General features: G+C 39.5%; 2 protein-coding genes across 2 annotated transcripts; one reads left to right on the forward strand and one right to left on the reverse strand.

Annotated features, from left to right (window-relative positions):
* Nucleotides 1–261: 261 nt before the first annotated feature.
* ncoa5 (nuclear receptor coactivator 5) lies at nucleotides 262–9,054 on the reverse strand. The gene is made up of 12 exons (XM_079578337.1): nucleotides 8,983–9,054; nucleotides 8,194–8,254; nucleotides 6,223–6,480; nucleotides 6,002–6,109; nucleotides 5,533–5,596; nucleotides 4,177–4,338; nucleotides 3,985–4,097; nucleotides 3,730–3,859; nucleotides 1,890–2,092; nucleotides 1,599–1,803; nucleotides 1,447–1,532; nucleotides 262–1,362 (listed from the first exon to the last, which is right to left on the reverse strand). The coding sequence occupies exons 3-12, from the start codon at nucleotides 6,389–6,391 to the stop codon at nucleotides 869–871; spliced, it is 1,734 nt and encodes a 577-aa protein (XP_079434463.1). The 5' UTR covers nucleotides 6,392–6,480; nucleotides 8,194–8,254; nucleotides 8,983–9,054; the 3' UTR covers nucleotides 262–868.
* A 560-nt stretch (nucleotides 9,055–9,614) lies between these two features.
* On the forward strand, nucleotides 9,615–19,617 carry mov10a (Mov10 RNA helicase a). Its single transcript, XM_079578331.1, has 22 exons — nucleotides 9,615–9,917; nucleotides 10,005–10,110; nucleotides 10,182–10,366; nucleotides 12,066–12,307; nucleotides 12,393–12,639; nucleotides 12,971–13,111; nucleotides 13,187–13,349; nucleotides 13,811–13,962; nucleotides 14,031–14,201; nucleotides 15,866–16,013; nucleotides 16,346–16,507; nucleotides 16,670–16,773; nucleotides 16,853–16,950; nucleotides 17,035–17,133; nucleotides 17,215–17,323; nucleotides 17,400–17,517; nucleotides 17,606–17,797; nucleotides 17,866–17,937; nucleotides 18,031–18,156; nucleotides 18,244–18,332; nucleotides 18,409–18,524; nucleotides 19,431–19,617. Exons 1-22 carry the CDS (start codon nucleotides 9,793–9,795, stop codon nucleotides 19,493–19,495), a joined length of 3,030 nt encoding a protein of 1,009 aa, XP_079434457.1. The 5' UTR covers nucleotides 9,615–9,792; the 3' UTR covers nucleotides 19,496–19,617.
* The last annotated feature ends 446 nt before the right edge of the window (nucleotides 19,618–20,063 follow it).

Consider the following 20,063-nt stretch of genomic DNA (forward strand, 5'->3'; position numbering starts at 1 on the left):
ATGTCTTAAACAAACAAGATGAGTGGAATTATACTCCAGTGAATTATTTAAGAACAATTCGTTTGTTATTCCAAAAAAATTAAACTTATCAAAAAAAGAAACAAAGAACAATGTTTAATTTCTGGACTTGTTTTTCTGTGGATTACTTCGTAAGCAGCACTGACATATTTTAAATGAAAAGGTTGACACCTTACTTTTTCTGCACCTAATCTTATGGTAAAGCTAGTGACTCTTGTTTTGTGGGAGTGTGTATGTTGTACGTTGTTAATGCTGGTGGGTGGGGTGGTTATGGGTCAGGGGTGGGGGGGGTCTATATGTAAATAAAAACAATTAGTGTGGAGGGGTTTATTTTGTCAGTGTAAGTTAAATATTACAAATAAAGATGTATTCTCTATTGTGTTTCATGGTACATTAAAAGAGGAAAAAGTAGTTTTATCTTACATTTCAAATGCTTATACAATATCTATGGCTTCTGGCGTTCCATTTTATAGATTTGTCAGCACAAAATGCAATAAACCAATACCATTTTAATACAGCGGTTGAGTATATGTTTTTTTTTTATTGTGTCTTATTTCTTTTAACATTTGTTCAAAAATTTAAAACATGTCAATAATTGAAAACATCAAAATAGACAAACGTTGGGTCCATTATAAAACAAAACATCATGCAGCACTTCACACTAAAACTGGCTATGGCCAAGATTCAATGATGACAATGTTAATCATGTACATTTCAAAACTAAATGAATGACTGATCTAGTCCAAGGGCCAAATGTAACTGATAGTACACAAGTTCCAGAAGAATACTGAAGAAACTGCGGTAAAGAGTGGACTGCACATTCTAATACTATACATTTCCTATGCATTTTCTAATAGGGTCGAGGGTACATGGACATGGGAGGTGGTGCCTGCCCCATTCCAGGTCTGGGGGGTGGCTGTTGAGGGGCCCCTGGACGCACTAGGTGGTTGAGAGATGGTCCACTCTGAATTAAAGTGTCCAGGGCCTTCTGCACACTGGGGCTGTCAAAGTTAATGGGATTGGCCGGCCTGTGCACAGGAGGGGCCATGTGGCTGGGTGGTGGGCCATAACCCTGGGCCACGGCTGAAGGTGGGGGCCCAATGGGGCGGGCACCAGGGGGGTTCTGGGCTTGCATTGATGATGGGGCCATAGCACCATATCCCTGTGGAGGTACAGCGCCGACTGGAGGGGCACCTGCACTGGCTGCTGAGCTACTGTTCGTAAACAGGCTCAGGATTTTAGCCTGCAACTCCTGTTGATTACTTGAACTGGGCGGGGCACCTGGAGCAGCGCGAGCTGTAGGTGGCTGTCCTACACCCGATGATGAGGAAGCTCCCAGTGGTGCTGTAGGGAGACATTTCCTTACTATAATCATAGGTTTTTATATTAATTTTGTTCACTTTGTCATTAAAACTAGAAAACTCATACCTGAAAGAGGATCAGATCGAACAAGCCGAGCCCTTTTGTCCTTCAGATAAACAACCAGATTATCCAGTTCCTCTGGGGTTACAAATCTATGAACAAACAATGGTGACACTTAGTAATTGCCAGATAAGCAGTACCATACAGTAGACGATTACCTGTTTTCATGTAGAAGAGTGATAGTTGTGATGGTAGAAACTGGGTGACTTTCTCTGTCGGGCTCTCTTAGCAGCACATCATCAGCCATTTTTGCAGCTTTCCTGGCTATTTCTTCACGTTCTTTTTCACGGCTTTCAACTTTGTATGTGTCAAAGTTGTGGGAAATCAGCAACATTGCATCCTGCATAGGCATGTTACGATGCTCTGTCAAGAAAATAGTTTAAAAAAAGGGTTAATATAAACACTGCTTTAAAATAAAAAGTAACCACATCTTAAAAAGTAAAGCAAACCTTGGGGAGTCCCAAATAAGATGTTGACAGTGCAGGAGCGATGGACCTGGTGCTGCTGTGTAATGATGATGGCAAAGGGAGTGCGGGATCGTCCAACGTCCTCCAGCGCCTGAGTCAGAGACACCTCTGTGTTCAGGAAGATCAGGTCCACCACCATGCCCAGGTCACGCACCTTCCGCCCAACAGTCTCTGCATACTCACGGCTGAAGTTTAAAACACAGCATTACTTTTCAGATGAACACATACTGACATTTTCTTTAATGAGGAAACAGCTGGGATCTTGTGCCAGAAAATACCATACGATTTTTCACCCCTAGATTTATTTTTACTAGGCTGCAACCAATAGTTCACTATACAGTATTTACTGTATAGTAACTACTTAATGTCATATTCAAATAATAGTTCCCCTCCAATGTGTTTTCTGGTTTAGACATTTTTTTGTGTCATTTTTGACACTGACTACAGTCCAATTCAGTCTATTTTAGACCGTTTTTAACATAGGTTAAAGAGTATCTAACCCCCCCTTCCTGCCTCAAGCCTGATTGAAAAAGTGCCAAAGAAAGGTCGTACTTTACCGAGTCAGAGACGGGATGCGGGGTGGGAGGGGTCTGTGTCTGTGATTGACAGGACTGCTGAGTCACCTGACCTGGATTACTTGCCCCTGTCGGCTATCTACTGCACCTGCACAGGTCAGTCAACTTATTTTTCGCTCCACACTCGGAGCCTGAACAGACAGCTCTTGCTACTTATTTTGTTAAGATTATTATTTAATGCTTGTTGATCTAGCACTAGAAAACTGATATTTAGCTGATATTTATAATGCACACTTTCCGGCTCCCTGCATTTGGCACTTAACCCCTAACCCTCTCTCCCCACTTCCTCTCCTGCAATCAGCCACACACTGCCCCGCTCTACAGCCTCCAGCTTCGGATCAAGCAGCCCGACTTCTCTCATACTGGAAGTCAGGCCGCAGGAGGCTCAGAGTGCAGCTGCGGACATTTGGTGCTTGCATCTCCCTGCTTCCCCTCCTACCGTCAGCAGACACTCAGCCACACTCTGCACTGTAAAAAGCATCCCTCAGCCCAGCTCATAAGCACGAAATGTGGGAACATCCAGCCATGTCAATAAATAAAGTCCAATGGCGTTATACCTTATATGTTCGAAGATAAACAGCCCTCTCCCCAGCTCCCCCCCTCACTGGAGGCAGGGTCAGGGCGGTGTGTGGGAGTGTTTCATTAGAGTGTTTCTTTGTGCTGCACGGCAACAGATGTCAGATTTCACAGCTGACGTCAGATTCCACGCCTACACCAATTCGGTGCCAAATTCAAAAATGAAATGCAGTACAGACGTCTCTGTCTTTAGGCATAAAGTTCATCTTTCAACTAATATGGCAAAATTATGACCAGGATATGTAGACAACCATATTGGACACTAATTTATGCAGTTTATCAGCAACAAAAAGTGGATTTGAGGATAAATCCACTTACCCTCAAGTTTAAGTGGATTTACCCTCAAATCCACTGTTTTGATCTTGATTTAGGCTTGGTGGTACTTGGAAGGCACTTTTTTTTAAAGTGGTTTTAAGTGAAACGCAGGGCTTATTACCATTGAGATCAACTCTGGTACAAAGAGGTCCAGCTTCATAGTACGGCTACACCAGGGTTAACCCTGAATTTACCTCGCTGACACTGTAATCCAGCTTCAAAGCATGGGTTCCGGTTAGACAAGGTACTAAGAAAGCCAAATATTTTCTCAGTAGGCATCTGGTATGTTAGGTTTGAGAACCAGAACTAGTTTGATTTTCTGAGTTTGATGTGGGTGGGAAAGGATCAGGACTAACTTTTGTGCCTTGTTGACCACAATGACAGAGCAGTCGACAGGCCGGTCAGAATCCTGGCGTCGCTGTAGCTCTTCGTAGTACTGTCGGTACAGCTCATTTCGCCGCCGCTCCTCTGGTCGTATGTGTTCATCTATCAGAGAAACACATTTAATACTGACACTGTGTGCAACCAGTAAAGAGGAAAAACTCAAACTAAAAGGATTTGAATAATATACATCAGACATAATTTAAAAAAAAGTAGTAATATCGACAAACCCTCAAGCTCACGACGTCCATTCCTGGAATCTCTTAAGTCCCTCAAAGCCTCTTCCTTTCTGCGGAAGTAGTCGTCAGGTGCTCCACCCCGATAGTGCCGGTCAAAATCATCTCTGTCATTCAGACACAGATCAGCTACTTTTGCTTTGTTTTCAGTATTCTCAGGTAAAACACAAGACATGTCAAACTCACCTGTCCCTGCTTTCAGAGCCGCGGTAACGGTAGTCATCCCGACTAGGACGGCTGTCTCTAGTATCCCGACTGTCCCGAGGCTCGCGTCCTTCTCTACTGTAATTGGGTGAACGAGATCGAGGACGAGAGTCTCTGCTGTCACCGTAAGAACTGTACGCAGGCCTATAAGAAGAGACACAATAGTAAGAGTATGATTGCTCATTATTACTGGTGGGCAGAATACAGAGCACCACATTTTCAGGGTTAATTTACATTGTTCAATGTCTGATGTACTGTGCAAGCTATGAAAGTCAGATGGCTCACGTTTTTCTGAAAAGGTCTTTATTAATTCAGATACGCACATTTTAAAAACGTACAAATGCAGTTTTCCTCCTAAATTCAGTAAATAAAGCGCTCAACGCATGAAATTCAGTGAAATACGTGGCAAAAAATATATATTTCAGCAATTTTTTGGCAAAGGCTCAATACGACTGTTGCAAACTTCCGTGTACGCAAGACCACAGAAATGAAAACACATTGAGAAATAGGGCCGCAAGATGAATAGCAATCAAAACAATGACATATTAAAGTGACGCAATTATCAAATCGCAAAAGCTGCAGTTATTTTGGTAGTATTATGCCCCCGGCAAACACCCCGCCTCTATGGGTGGTTTTATGTACAAAACCTTTTAACTGCAGTTTAGATCTCTGCAAACATTTTCTGAAAAGCACGCAATGTGTGTCTAATCATTTTGTGCAACAGTAAATATTCATTTCTTTGTTTTATCTCCTGAAAATGAGCACCACAAATGTAATCTTTATTTGAAATATTTAGAATTGACATTGTTCAATCAAAGGTTTTTACTCGTTTTAAGCAAAGTGCAATAGAGGCAAAAAATGTGAAAATAAATTAAGCCTTTTTAGTTTTAACCAGGCACATAACACAGGTGAAGACCCTTCTCAATACCATCCGGTCTCAGTGCGTCATAGGCTGCCACCGTTCAGCTCCTTAACACTCGCGTCCAACCAAGCTTAACACTTGTTTCCCCATCGAAAGAGTGAGCAAAGTGGCTCCGTGCCGGGTCTTCTCAAGTTTGTCATTTTCAGGCTCAGTGCTGGTGTGGTAGAGCTAAAGTCACTACCAAAATGATTCAATACAAAACACTAATTGTACCTTTCAATAGACGCTTTATTTCAAAATTTCTAGAATGCTTTTTCAATTAAATGTAGATGGCCCAAAAATGAAACCATCACAAAACGTGTGTTGCATTACAGGCAACAGCTTCTATAGACGTCACTGCCACAGCAAGGCTGGGTCAGGTTAAATGTGCACCTACGAAGATGATAGTCCATCAGACCCATTTGGCGTTACTTTACCTTCGTGGCGGACTCTGCTGTGGTGGATTTTTTTGGTTTCGCTTCTCCACTGCCATATTTACATCTGAAAATAAATGAATCCAAACGATGAAAAACAATAACACATAAAATATTGTTGTTCACGTAGCAGAATTGTGAAGTCGCGTCAGTACTTGCAGCTTCCAAATGAAATGGGCTTCATTGCTCCAAACTTGGCAATAAAAGGCTGACAGCTCAAAATATGGCAAAAATGCCCGTCGAAATTCCACAAATCACGAAAAATTAGAATAGTAGTCTTGATGCAAAACGTAATTTGAATATTATAATAAAAGACTTAAGTAATCAAAAATAAAAAGTTTTATTTTTTAAGCCAAACAACAAACAATTACATCAAAATAATCAGTTACTTGGATTAACAATGGTTACATTCAAACTTTTATTCCAGAAGTGATGTCAAGCAATTGTGATATTTCCCGCTGTTAAGGCTTACCTAGTTTATAACCTTTATATATTCGACCCCTATGGCCGGCCTTTGCTGCTTCTGCTTCCTCAACACGTTCAAATTGTACAAATCCAAACCCACGCAACATGGAAACGCCTGAAATCATAAACATTTCAGAAACATAGGTAGAAAGGTGTTTCCTGTGAGTAATCTGGTAATTTTGAATGAAATTGTAAGGTTAGATAATTCTAGGTGTTTAGATTACTGACCGAGGATCTTTCCGTATGGACGAAACATCTCTTCTAAATCCTTCTTCTCCATTGCATTGGTTGGCAAATTCCCTACGAAAATCCGCCTCTCGAGATCCCTTGGATCACTACTGTTGCACAAGTGGGACATATTCCCTGGTGACAGGCTGCGACTTCGTCTGCGAGACATGACTCGACCCAAGTTAAAAATCTTCTGTCTTCAGCACAAAGAGGAAAATAGCTTTCACGCAACGAGCTTCTGTAAAGTTCTGTCCGGTCCTGAAATTGAATAAATCAAAGTTCTTCAGGAGCACTTTAGGAAATGATGCATAGCAAATGTTGAAAATGAAAATTAGCGTACTGCGCAGTACACTGGCTGTTGAAATTGACGAAATTCAAACAAATTACAGACCATAAAAATTGTGTTTTGACACTTAACATGTGCTCCCAAGCAATAACAATGGAAAGCCTGTTCATTGGTTTGATCCCAGCGCATACTGCCATTGTGTCAGAGTAAAATAATTCACACACCTTGCATAGGTAGTTGTGAATGTGGAGGTCGGAGTAAGCACAGATTGGCAGCTACATTTCTGTCAGCCTACTGAAGGGCAACTGCAGCTACAGATGTAGCTCACCACAAAGATGAAGAGTGAGATGATAACAATGTATCCTTAAATTGTCCAGAGTTGTCATGCATTATTATTTACAAGAAATGAGGAGTAGCAGATATACTTCCACAGCAGTGGTATGGTGCTCTAGGTATTTATAGTAACCAAAAATCTGAATCTTCAAAAAGCCAACACTCATGCGCTGCTCCTTTCAGGACATTAACTGTGGTCTGCACTAGGGGGCAGTGTGCACAGATTGACAGGCACACGTATTGGAGAGAAGCAACATGCTTTCAACCACTGCAGACACTCCCCTTAGCAGACAACATAATCCTATTGATACATCAAAGTCGGACTGAGGCCACATAACTGATAAGAGAAATAGAAGGAGAGAAATAAACAGGCTTTCCAACACCATCCTTTTCCCTATAAAGAAGTTTCCCGTTTAACCATTAACGTCTGTCCTTATATTACATGCAAAATAAAAAATGCTTCATACTTAATCTTAAAAACGCACAAATCATTAAATACATTGCCTTAAAATAGATAATATTCACTGGTCTTAAATCAGTGGAATTGGCAAACAATGTCCTTTCAAATGGTGAAAATATGGTGGATATTGTGTGACTGTCTCTGACAGTTCATTACTAAAATCTCAAGATGAAAACATTTTACCCCACTGACCCAGCGTTCTAAATGTCAAATGTAGCGCTGAGAGGGGTGACAAGAGTGTCTGGAAAAACACTGTTCAAAAATTAACTCCCAAACAGAAATCAAACCTTTTGAACAAGATATAGAGTAATGGACTTTGCCACTTGATTGACAGTGATTGCCATTTCAGAAAACTGGCCTGGATGATGGTTTGCTCAAACAAAGCTAGCAAATTAAGACATGTTTCATTTAAATTTGCGCAAAATCGTACTGAGACGCAATACCATGATCTAAAGTTGTTTAAATTTTATACATAAGAGTTTATAGTGCAGTTATAAATGATTCAGAACCAATAAGATGTGGATACATTGTTGTGAATTATAGAGCATATTATACTCTAAAACTGCAGGTATTTAACAGCTATGTAATATACAAATTATACTGAGTATACTCAGGCCTTAGCATTGTGGGTTTGAGGTCCGACTTCTACAATTTGCTGAGCGTCTCTACCCCCTCTTCACACCTTTAAAGTCAGTGCTGGACACTTATAAAAAATATCTTTAAGGCCTCAATGCCACGGTTTAGACAGATTTTTTTAATAACAAGGAGTATAACCAATTGAATTAAGAGGCCAAAGCAGATTTGTTACAAAGCCACCACAGGCCACCAAATTCTTATAATAAATCCTGTACAAGAACAAAGAAAGTAAAGGTTTAGGGATACCCAAACATACCTTTACCTTCTGTCCGATCCTTGGAAACTTCTGAATCCGGTATTTAAAACATCTTCGACACCTGGAAGTAAAAGAGGTTTTTAATGAACAAGTAGCGTTAGGTATAAAAATTGTCAATTAAAAGTGTCAACTAACATTAACGAAATGTCTACGATGCCGTTACTTATGTTTGATATGGACAATATCTAACAGGTTGTGGTTAGGGCCAGGAATTGGAAAACGCTTAAGTTTAGAAACAGGAAAACAATTGAGGTTAACATAAGAAAAGGAAATTATTTAGATTAGGTTTGGAAAAGGTTAGGGTTAGGCTTATTTGGCAATATATAATGACGTGACGGTCTTAAATCAGGTTTGTCTAATAATTGATTAGTTATTTAATCTCTCAAACCAAGTGCATAAAATGAACAAAAAACAACATGTTGAGCTGAGCTAGCAAAAACAGTTTGTAACCGTTGGACGGTTCTACAGACACTGCCTTAATATTAAACTCAAGTAACATAGTTTCATTGAAACTGTACGTGCGCAGCCCCACCGAGTTAAAGGTCTCACCAAACATAGCTCGCATGAAAATTACGCAAACTGACCTCCATTCAACACAAACAAAGATTGATGATATTTTAGGGTGTAATGTAAGTAGTCAAACGTGGCTATCGCTTAGCAGGTCGGTCGCGTCGCAAGCTAACACACTGCAGCGACTATGGCACATATTATTAAACAGCAAAAGAAGAGCAGCGGCAAACAATGACTCGAACATAAAACGTTTTACCCCATACTGTAAATATTACTCACCCGCACGTACGTATTTCTTCTTTCATAAAAGCATTTAGGGCCCGGTAAAGCGCTGTTTTCTTTATCTTGAATGAAGACAGAAAGCCAGACGCAACTTCCGCCCAAACCCTGCTGCTCGTCACAGCGCCCCCTACTGCCATTTGCAAGATTTTTTGTTTCATTTTTTTTCGGCTTCTAATTTTACTCATGCTTTTTAGTCCAATGCACACGTGTTTATAAAGAAGTCTATAGGAATTATGGAATTTAAGGATTATTTTTTTATTATTTGGCAAGTATGGAAAAAATGGTGCACACCAGGGACAACCATCAAGTACGTTGCATCAGTGAAAGCGTGCTCTTGGGATCCCTCAGAGATGAGAGCGTTATTGAATACCAACAAATTGAGCCACATAAAACAGATTAATATTTAACCTGCGCAACAGACTTTTGAACTGTAATACACAAGTTATTGCTTTCCACACAGATGGAGAGTTTACTGGAATCGCCAAGCTTGCCCCATGCTGACGCTCCCTAAATCCGTTGGATACTAGCACGGAATATGTGTTGCTACGGTATCATTTTTGCGATATCTTCTAGCGAACAAAAACATCACCAATATGATGCATTAATGCTGAACAACATGTGCACCATCTGGGTACAGAGCAGGCCTTCACATGATTAACCCTGAGCAGAGAGAAGTATTGGTAAAAGAAGGTTGGGTAAGCGCGATGGTAGGCGGGCGCGAATAAACTTCCGCGTTGAACGTTTGCGGAATAAGCAGCATGGTGTCAACCTAAAGTAACGACAGCAGTCAATGCAAAACACCAAATCATGCCTTCCGTCTTGATAGAGTCCCTTGAATGTGGACTGGACTTTATTGAGTTTCTTGGGGAGAGATCATCGATCACTGACAAAAACGAACTTCGGGACATCTACAACACTGAATTTAAGGGCAGGTATATGACACAAAGCCAAAAACGCTGTTGATGATTGTGAGAAGTTTATGCTATAACGTTGCTTTATGATTTTTCCAACTTTCTCAGGGAAGGAATTAAAGATTCCACTTTTTCACGTGTTATTTTTGCCCTTCTCAAATTCAACAAAGTGACCATAAAGCGTGGCCAGATATACATAAATGCAAGACCGCAGGTATGACTTGACATGTGTACTGGATGTTTTCTTGGGCATTTAAATGGAAGGAAATTGATCTGGTTTGACAGGTTCGCGTGTACTGTGACCAATGGAGAAAACCCCGCGACCCTCAACCCCAAAGTCCTCGCTCTGGCCCGCAGGTCTCCGCAGAAACACCCCCTCGAGCGTCCGCGAGCTCTGCTCCAGCCGGACCTGTGCTCACTCCAAAGAAGAAACTGGTGACTGAAGTCCTTCATAAGTTGAAGTCGAACAGGTAGGCTTGTAGACATTTGGTATATCCAGAGGTAGGCTGGTAGTAGTGAAGTGTAGCTGAGTAAATAAGCGCACAGTGCTTTTTATTTCTATTATTTATTTCTCTTGAGTAATATTTAAAAGTAACAGTACTCACTGTGTCTGCAAAATAAGTAATACTCGAGTAAAAAGAAATACTAATGGTCAAAACATAATAATATTCCATCAATTTTCTTGTGTCTGAAGAATCATTTTTTTGTGTGTGTATTCAGAATGTGAAGTTATTTTATGTTTTGTCAAAATGCATATCAGCTCCAACAGTTCCTCAGTACTCGAATGGGACTTATCAGTGTTAGAAAAACGGTGCATTTTGACAAGAAGTTAAAATAGCACCAGGCATTAACAAACATCTTCTTATCAAGTATATAATTGTGATTTTTGTTCTATTTATAATATATCTGTACCACCTGCAGAGTTTGAAATGGTCACAAGGGCTGTTCCCAGTGGAGTACGAATGTTATGCTATGGCTCCTCTTACAGTAACTCATGTTCTCCTCCTAAGTTGAATGAAACCCATTGTGGAAGAATATGTCTCTCATCATCGCGTAACAATAACAAGGCAATTCGCTCTCTCTTTCAACGTGAAATCTCTACAAAACCTCATGTTCACTTTTATTTGATTAAGTATGTTCTGAACATAAACTGGACTAAGGTCTGGACTTTGCCCAGCAAGTTTTTTCTCACCAATAAAATAAAAGAAATCTCCTTCAAAATTGTTCACAAGTTTTACCCGGTAAAACAGTTTTTAAGAAGATTCAAGAAAGGTGGACACTTGGACATTAGTTGCACGTTTTGTGGATCCCATCCAGAAACTGTTTCTCATTCATTTTGGACCTGTTCAGTAATTCAGAAATTTTGGAAAGACGTCACATGTCTTTTTGTGTCTAAGTTATGCAACAATTATAAAATGTATGATGAGCATGTTGCTCTTGGGTTCTTTACAAGTGACTTAATGAGTCCTGACAAGATGTTTATTGTTAACCTATCCATTATTTTGGGAAAAAATGATGTTCATAAGTGTAAATTTGCAAACAAAGCCCCTGTATTTTATGTTTTTCAAAAAGAACTTGATATGTATATAAAAAGCGTTGAGCTATGTACTAACAGAAAGGCTGCTAAAACCATTGAAATCTGGTCACAATATATGTAGAGTTTATTTTTATTTTTATTGTATATTTCCCTTCCCCCTGGCAAGTTTTATGTATTTTGCACAAATTACCTCGTGTTTTTTATGGAATGTATGTGCAACATTTCAATTTAAAAAAAATAAAACAAAAATAAAATACATTATATCTTTATAATCACCACAATTCAGAAATATTTCCGAATTTCAAAATAGACTATAAACTGGATAAAGTTGGAAGAGGTCAGCTGTCTTTGTTCACTATATACAGAAATGATAAGGTGTGCAAACAGTTAACAAATAAAACAAATTATATAGACATGATTTGCTCACATAGTATTAATTGATGGGAGAGGCAGGGCAACAGGGCGGGTGGCTGCCATCTTGAGGTATGTAAGTCTGATGATTGCAGGTGTGAAAGGGCGGAGCTGAGGGAGTGCTCCATTTCTTCACTGTAGAGTGTTGTTGTTGAGTGCAGTTTCTTGTGTGAATAGAGGGCACCAATAATGTTAAACCTTTTGGTGTTTTTCTTACATAGAAAGGAGTTGACGGCTGACAAAGGCGGCATTGAGATCACATCCGACCCTGCAACAAGTGATGGAAAGATTCAATTCACTGTCGACACCCTGAGGGAGTTGTTCACTGTCAAGTTCTGCATCTCCAACAAAGGAACAGGCTGTGTCCACTTCACCTACTACACTGCCCTTCATCGTATACGCTGTTTCTCTCTGGAGGATGAGAGGAGAGTGACCAGAGCCTGCCCACTCTTTCTTTGTCCTGGTAAGACAATAACATCTTTTCAATAACCCACAAAACCTTTAATCTACCTCTCTGGTGTAGCTTATTTTCATCTATTCCCGTGCAGGGGAAACCTATGAAGTCAAGGTGCTGTACAGGCTCAGCCACCATGGGTATTTTCCTGCCACTTTGTACTTCGAATTCTGCCCAGAATTGCCTGGATCTGTGCCTTTCTGTATCGTGCGGGAGATTGAAGCAGCAGCCAAGACCCCCTTGGCTGTGGAGCTGGGCCCAGTGGCTCCTTACAAACCAATCCGAGTGTTTACCTCCAAACCTGTTGACACTGTAATAGTGGATGGGGTGCCACCAGCAAGGTGAGAGCATAAACTTAGGAAGATAATGCTATTTATAATCATACTGCCCAGTTTTTTTTTTTGGTTAATTAGGGTTTATTTGATTTTAAGGATTTACTGCCCACCAACCTGGAGTCCAAAGTTATTATGTGCATGACCCATTAACACTTAAAGGCTATGAACACACCAGTTATTATTTTGACTGCAGCTTTTATAGTATTTTGTACTTGCGCAAATTCCGTCACATCTTTTAGTATAGGCCTTTTTCCAGGCCTTTAATACGTTATATCTGGCTCGATTGAAGTTTTCAGCGTTCATTAAAACTAACACTGTTGTGGTGTTTTATGCACAGCAATGTTTCCCAGCCTGCTATGATGTCAGTCAAATTAGGAGACTACAATTACCCCTTCTACCTTAAAGAATTGGCGAGACGAAGGCTGGAGGACTCGGAATACCTCTCTGCAAATGCTCGACAGAAACTCCCAACTGTGAAGTAATATTAAAAACATTTAATGACACATTACCCTTTTGGCAGATTCATTTTACTCTGCTTTGTTTTATGTTACAGGAATATGTTGACTTGCCCCTTAAAGATGAAGAATTATGATCATCGCTTTCACCTGTTGCTTCACCTTGAGGAAATTCAAATGGAGGTGGATATCCGAAAGTACGACCTTCGTAATGAACCAATGACTCTGGACAAAAGTAACAAGAAGCTGCTTGTACTCCATGTAAGCACAGCAGGGCTGAATGATCCGATTGTTACAAAACCCAGGAACATTTGAGAGAATACTGAAATATGAACTGGAGAATTAATACAATAATCAAACGCATTTCATATGTGTGTACTGCGTATGTATGTCTAAACCAGATAAATGCAGTCTTTGTGGTCCGCTAAATGCAACCATTCAAAAATTTCATAAATCTCAACAATAGAGAAACTCCTGCACACTGTCTTAGGGCCAAGTTGAAATAGTTTTGAGATTTATGAGTATTACTCGTGAATTCTCCTTCGCAGCTGTCTGTAGAAAAGGAGGTTTTGAAGTAGAGTTGTTTTTTTTTTAGTATTTGAAATGTGTTGTAAAAATGAAGAAAACAATAGAAATCACTCACAAACTGAAAACGTTTAGAGTTGATCTTTGCTTCTGTGTGCTCCTGCTGAACTATGGTCATCGTGTACTCTTACTCTAAGGTGCCGGGCGTTGCAGAGAACCGACCCTCTGTGCTACGTGGAGATTGTCTGAGGGCGTCAAAATCTGAAGACACCGTCCCGCCCATCACCCTGTACACTGGATATGTTCACAGAGTGGAGCTGGACAGAGTCAAACTTGGCTTTTCAAAGAGGTAAGGCATGAATAAACATGCAATATAACCTAAGTGTGCTCCTAACTGCTGTTTACTTATTATTTTAGACTGTTGCAGGCGTTTATCAACAATATGAAGTTTAACGTGGAGTTTACCATCAACCGATTCCCCCTAAAGATGCAGCATCGAGCTTTGGAGCTGGCAGTGAAGAATCAACTTGGAGATGTTCTCTTCCCAACCAGCGCGGCAAACAGCACTGTTCCTGTGGCCAAGCTCAGGTGACTAATGCTGATAATGGAGATGAGATGTTATTTTCTCAGATGTCTCAACAAACTATCTAATTCGGTTTCCTATATTTGGAAAATACAGATGCTCGTCATATAATTAGAATATCATGAAAAAGTGCATTTACTTCTGTTATTCAACTTAAAATGTGAAACTAATCTATGATATAGACTCATTACATGCAAAGTGACAAATGTCAAGCCTTTGTTTTAATTTTGATGATTGTCGCTTACAGTCCATTTTCAAAATGTTCTAATTTTCTGAGATTTTCATTTGGGGTTTTTACAAGCTGTGAGCCATAATAATCAAAATGATAACAAATAAAGGCTACATATCTCACTTTGCATGTAATGAGTCTATCATATTCTAGTTTCACAGTTTAAGTTGAATAACAGAAGTAAAAGCACTTTTTCATGATATTCTAATTAAATGACGAGCACCTGTGCAATGCTCGGAGTCACAAAGCATTTTAAATCCCACATCATGGAGAGACAAAAAGGGAATATTCAAAACCCATTGTCAATCTGTTGTGTATTTTTTATTGAAACCTACTTGAAAATAACCATGACCTTTACTCAGGTGGGAGACTCCAGTCAGATTTGAGTCGCAATTTGGGACTTGAGACTTACTTGACCAAAGCTCCAAAAAGACTTGCTGTTTGTGACTTGAGACTTAACTTGGACTTGAGGCCAAAGACTCTCAATGACTTACTGTGATTTTATAGTTATTTATTTTAGTGTAATTGTTGAAAGCCCGGATTTAAAGCGCAAATGCGGCGCATCTATGTTTACATTATGGTAACAGAAATCTTGGGGGGTTTTCTGTGTTTCAAGGTATTTAGTAGATATTTAATGGAGTGGCGTCAGCGGGACTGAAGGCTGAGCGGAATCTAATTTGAACAGGTGTGAATCTGAGTATACAGGGGCTGGGGCATTACAAGGAAACCACTAACAGAAAAACTGCCAGAAAGTAACAAAAATAAAAATATTATTTTATATTGCTCTTTTAGACTGCAAGGGAAAGCAGCTCTCATTCATTTTTTCTTAAGTAGCTCCCGGGCTGTCCTAGTAACTTCGTACATAGACTGGAGCATTCAGAATATATATATTATATATTTATAATTTTGTGGCGATTAAATATTAGACTTTAAATCCAAATCCATTAGATTTTAGCCAAAATTTTAAAAATCGCTAAATCTTGAGAAAGCACTTGTTTTCAAAACACATTTTGAAAAGAAGAATTAGGGTTAACGCTGACGTTTGTGATTTGTGACTTGCCGGCTAAAGCAAGACTTGACTTGACAAAAGCTATGACTTGACCCCATGACCAATTGACTTGGACTTGCTTGGGACTTGGACCTTCACGACTTGGACTTGACTCTAGACTTGCATTTAGTGACTTACTCCTACCTCTGCTTTTGCTGCATTCTTGGACACAACAGCAAACCTTACCGGCTATATTGACAAAAATCTATATAATACAGATTTATAGGATGCTCACTTTTCAATTCTCTAACTTGTGGTTTCACACAAACAGTACCTTTTGTACAAATCAAATCGCCTGAAGTTTTATTTGTTTGTCATAAGTATTTCAATTTCACTTTCTTCAGCTCCACTGCAAAATTATTTAGAAATGTTGCTTCACTGTCTGTGTACAGAATGTTTAATCAACAGCTGGAAAACAACCCAGAACAATATGCTGCTGTGCAGCGCATTGTTGCTGGCTCTTCGAGGCCTGCTCCCCACCTCGTGTTTGGGCCTCCTGGAACTGGAAAGACAATTACACTGGTAGAGGCAATGAATCAGGTAATTCCTTGTTAAAGGCAATGACTGCAGTTTGGTGAATTAAAAGGCAGACACAAAATCATATTTTTTTAATTTGTAATACAAACTTTCAAGAGATATTTTTATGGGAAATGATTAGATGTGGTAATAAACTGAGTGTTCTGTTCTGTACTAAGTAGACTATACATTATGATTCTGTTCAATTCTGTACATAATTGTAAGCAACAATTTCAGTAATGGCCCCATCTGTTTTAGTCAAATAGGATTAACCAATTAAGAATCATATCAGTAAAAGCATCTGAATGATGATGTTGATACTTCTAGAAAACCTGAGTGCTTTCTTTTTTTGTTAGGTTAGCAGAGCACACTCAACGGCCCATATGCTGGCCTGTGCCCCCTCAAACAGTGCCTGTGACTTGCTGTGTGAGAGACTGATGACTCACATGGATCCTCATCAGGTTTATCGCCTGTACGCCAGCAGCCGGGACCCCAACACCGTGCCCCAACACCTCCTGGTGAGCCGCAGCTGGGACAACAGTAATCTGGTTACATCATGTCAATGTTACTCAGACTACATCGCACACACGTTTGATCATATCCTGTAATTTAGTATTGTGAAGAGGGCCATAGTGAATCAAAAATGTTGCCCATTCTGAGATATTTATACCTTTTCACAGAATCATTGCAATTGGGACAAGACGCAAGATGCATTTGTGTTTCCCAAGAAAGACATTCTGATGAATTTCAAAATTATTATTACCACTCTGATCACTGCTGGCAGGTACTAAGTGTTTTCAGTTTCTAATTTACCAGTTGAACTTGGTGACTATTTTCCCTTTTTTTTTTCTCATTACATGTAGATTAGTATCGGTTGGAGTACCCGTTGGACATTTCAGCTATGTGTTTGTGGATGAAGGGGGCCAGTCAGTGGAGCCAGAGTGTGTAATTGCTATTGCAGGTACATACAAAGCTGAAAACGTTTTGACGTGTCCCTCGAATACAATGCAATGAGAAAATAAATCTGGTTCATGTCACACTGAAGGCCTCCTCAGTCCAGAGAATGGTCAGCTGGTGCTTGCAGGTGACCCCAAACAGCTCGGGCCTGTCCTTCGTTCTCCCCTGGCATTACAATATGGACTTGGTAAGATTTCGGTTCATATTTTGCCTCAAAAGACGGACCTTTCCCTCATGTCACTAAATATGCGTATCATTTTATTTTAAGGCATGTCATTGCTTGAAAGACTCATGACTCAGAATTCCTTATATCAAAAAAACACTGAATCCGGCCATTTTGACACTCGCTTTGTAACAAAGCTGCTGAGAAACTACCGGTATGTTTTTACACGTTGTGGTATTTTCATGTTTAATCACTGTCGTACTGTATTCAAATCCCCTCTCTTCACTCAGGTCTCATGCTGCTATCCTAAAAATCCCAAATGAGCTGTTTTATGAAAATGAACTTCAGGTGTTTGCCGACCAATGGGAGCGCGAGACCTACTGCAAGTGGGAACACCTGCCGAAAAAGGTAGTCTTTCTTCAGTTTGTCTGTTTATTTTGGTGATGTTTACATAATTATGTGGATAGCTTGATTCTGTGTATGAATGTCACCACAGGGATTTCCTGTGATCTTTCATGGGGTCATGGGAAAGGACGAGAGGGAGGCCAACAGTCCATCTTTCTTCAATGTTTCCGAAATTCAAGTTCTGATGGACTACTTGGAAAAACTCATCGAAACTCAAGGGAAGAAGGGTCTGCCAAAGCTTTCAGCCAAAGACATTGGGATTATCACTCCATACAGGAAACAGGTAAGGCCCTCTGTGGTTTCATTGAAGACATTTTTGATTGGATGTTCTAATGCGTGTGTTTGACACAGGTTGAAAAAATCCTAAAAGCCTTGAAGTCTGTCAAAGCGTTGAGACAGTGGAGTGACCTCAAAGAACTCAAGGTTTGTCCATTTTGTACAACCACAAGCTTAAATACTGGAAAATTGTGTTTGCTAATTGAAAAGTAATAATCAGAAAACATAAATGATTATCAGGTTGGCTCAGTGGAAGAGTTTCAGGGACAAGAGAGAAGGATAATCATGGTTTCCACTGTTCGTAGCAGCATCAACTATGTCAAGATGGACAAAGATTTTAACATTGGTTTTCTTTCCAATGAAAAGGTATGCGAATATACAGTACAACACTATGCATGAAAGATTGATAATGATACAATTTTGTAATACTTTTGTTTTCAAATTCCACTCAAGCGATTCAATGTAGCTGTGACCAGAGCACGTTCTCTGTTGATAGTTGTGGGCAACCCTGTGATCCTAAAGAAAGATCCCACTTGGAATAAGTAAGGGACCCACAATATGCTTGTACTTTGTAAAATAAAATAAAAAGTGACTTTATTTGTGGTTCATTTTGGACAGGTTCATCAGCTACTGTGTGAATGAAGAGGGGTACACTGGCTTTGACTTCAATGATGCAGAAGGAGAGGAGGACATAGTGTCCCGACTGGCAGGCTTGAAAATCTGCGACACTGACAGTATGTAACAATTGCATATTTTGCCGTTGCAGTATTAGCAAATACAGTACAAATGTAAGATTCTTAACCTCTTAACCCCGGCCTGAACCAAGCACATTTTATCTTTGTTACTCGTGTCACTCTTTTCTCACTTTTTTGTTGCGTTATTGTTGCTCTTCTGGCACGCTTTTGTCACTCTTCTGTTGCTTCTTTGTTGTCCCTTTTTTAGTCGCTCTTTCATTGCATTTGTATCCTTGTTGTTTTGACTTTTTCAAGAAGCTTTTAGATTTGCGTAAAGCCAAACTGGAGAAAATGTCCTTGGTTCAGGTGGTTAATTAAAATGCGGCTACATACAAAGGGTTTGTGCAGGGCATTAAAAGTCATTCAATTAATTTAGCTAAAATCAAGGCCTTAAATTTCATTCAAAAGCATTCAATTGGATTCAAACTGGCATTAAATCTAAATTAATTGGAAAACTTAATCAAAAACACCAAGATGATGGCCTTAAGCCTTTGCAGTTCGGGCTGAAATTTGACACATTTTTTGCTCAAAGGTTGCTTAAACTTAAGAAATGAAGTATGCACAGATACATTTTTGCATCTGTGGCATTCAAATATAGTATTTAGGCATAAAAAATAATTACATTTGACATACTTCTGCCTCTATAAACCCCCATACAGTCTAAATGGAAGCAGAAGCACTCTAAAATTGCATCTTGTTTTGGATGTTACATAAACTGTAAAAACCGCTTCACACATATTTACCTGTGGACAGTGGACTTGAACCCATTAGAAATTCATCTTTTGTCTTTTTGATTTGAGTGCAATCATATTTTACCATATTTTTTTCTATTGCATCATCTCTCACAATGTAACCACTTCTCACTTTCCATAACCCTCATCTCATCTGCTTTTCTTGTCTTTTCAGGTATTATTGGGGAGGAGAGTGCTCTTCAACAATTTGTTGATCCCGAATGGAAAAATGAGCAATAGCCTGTGAGCAGTTTAAGACTGTACTGACCACCAAAAATCAGAGTGGACCATGAATGGATTAAAGTTCAATTATGAGAGAAATGACGAAAGCGCTTGAATGCTGTGGTAATAGTTTCCAATATTTTAAATTGGATCAAAATCATGTCTTACACAGAAACTTGCACTGTTGTTTTTAATGGAGCATGTAAAAAAAAAAATACACCAAAAAAAAAAAAAGTGAATCACTTGTCTCAAAAATACTTTATTAACATTGTGCATGTCAGATCTAACATTCACTACAACATTTTCTGTTTACAAAGCATTATTACAATAAGCTTTTATAGAAATCTGGATTCTCTTAAATTTTCTAGTAATACTTCTGGGCGAATAAGTCGTACAACACTGAGAGGATGATCCCATTTAAATGTACTGGTTTTGGTGCTTGTGTGGGCACAGTACAAATCTGCTGTGATGCGTCCCTCAGCATCAGATCAAGTGTTTCAGCGGCACATTATGTATATTGTCCGCGCACCACAGGAGTGAACGCTACGAGCTCATTTTGTTTTGATAGTGTGTTTTTCTGCAAGAA

The sequence above is a fragment of the Gobius niger genome, assembly GCF_951799975.1.
Source record: "Gobius niger genome assembly, chromosome: 20".
Classification (NCBI taxonomy): Eukaryota; Metazoa; Chordata; class Actinopteri; order Gobiiformes; family Gobiidae; genus Gobius; species Gobius niger.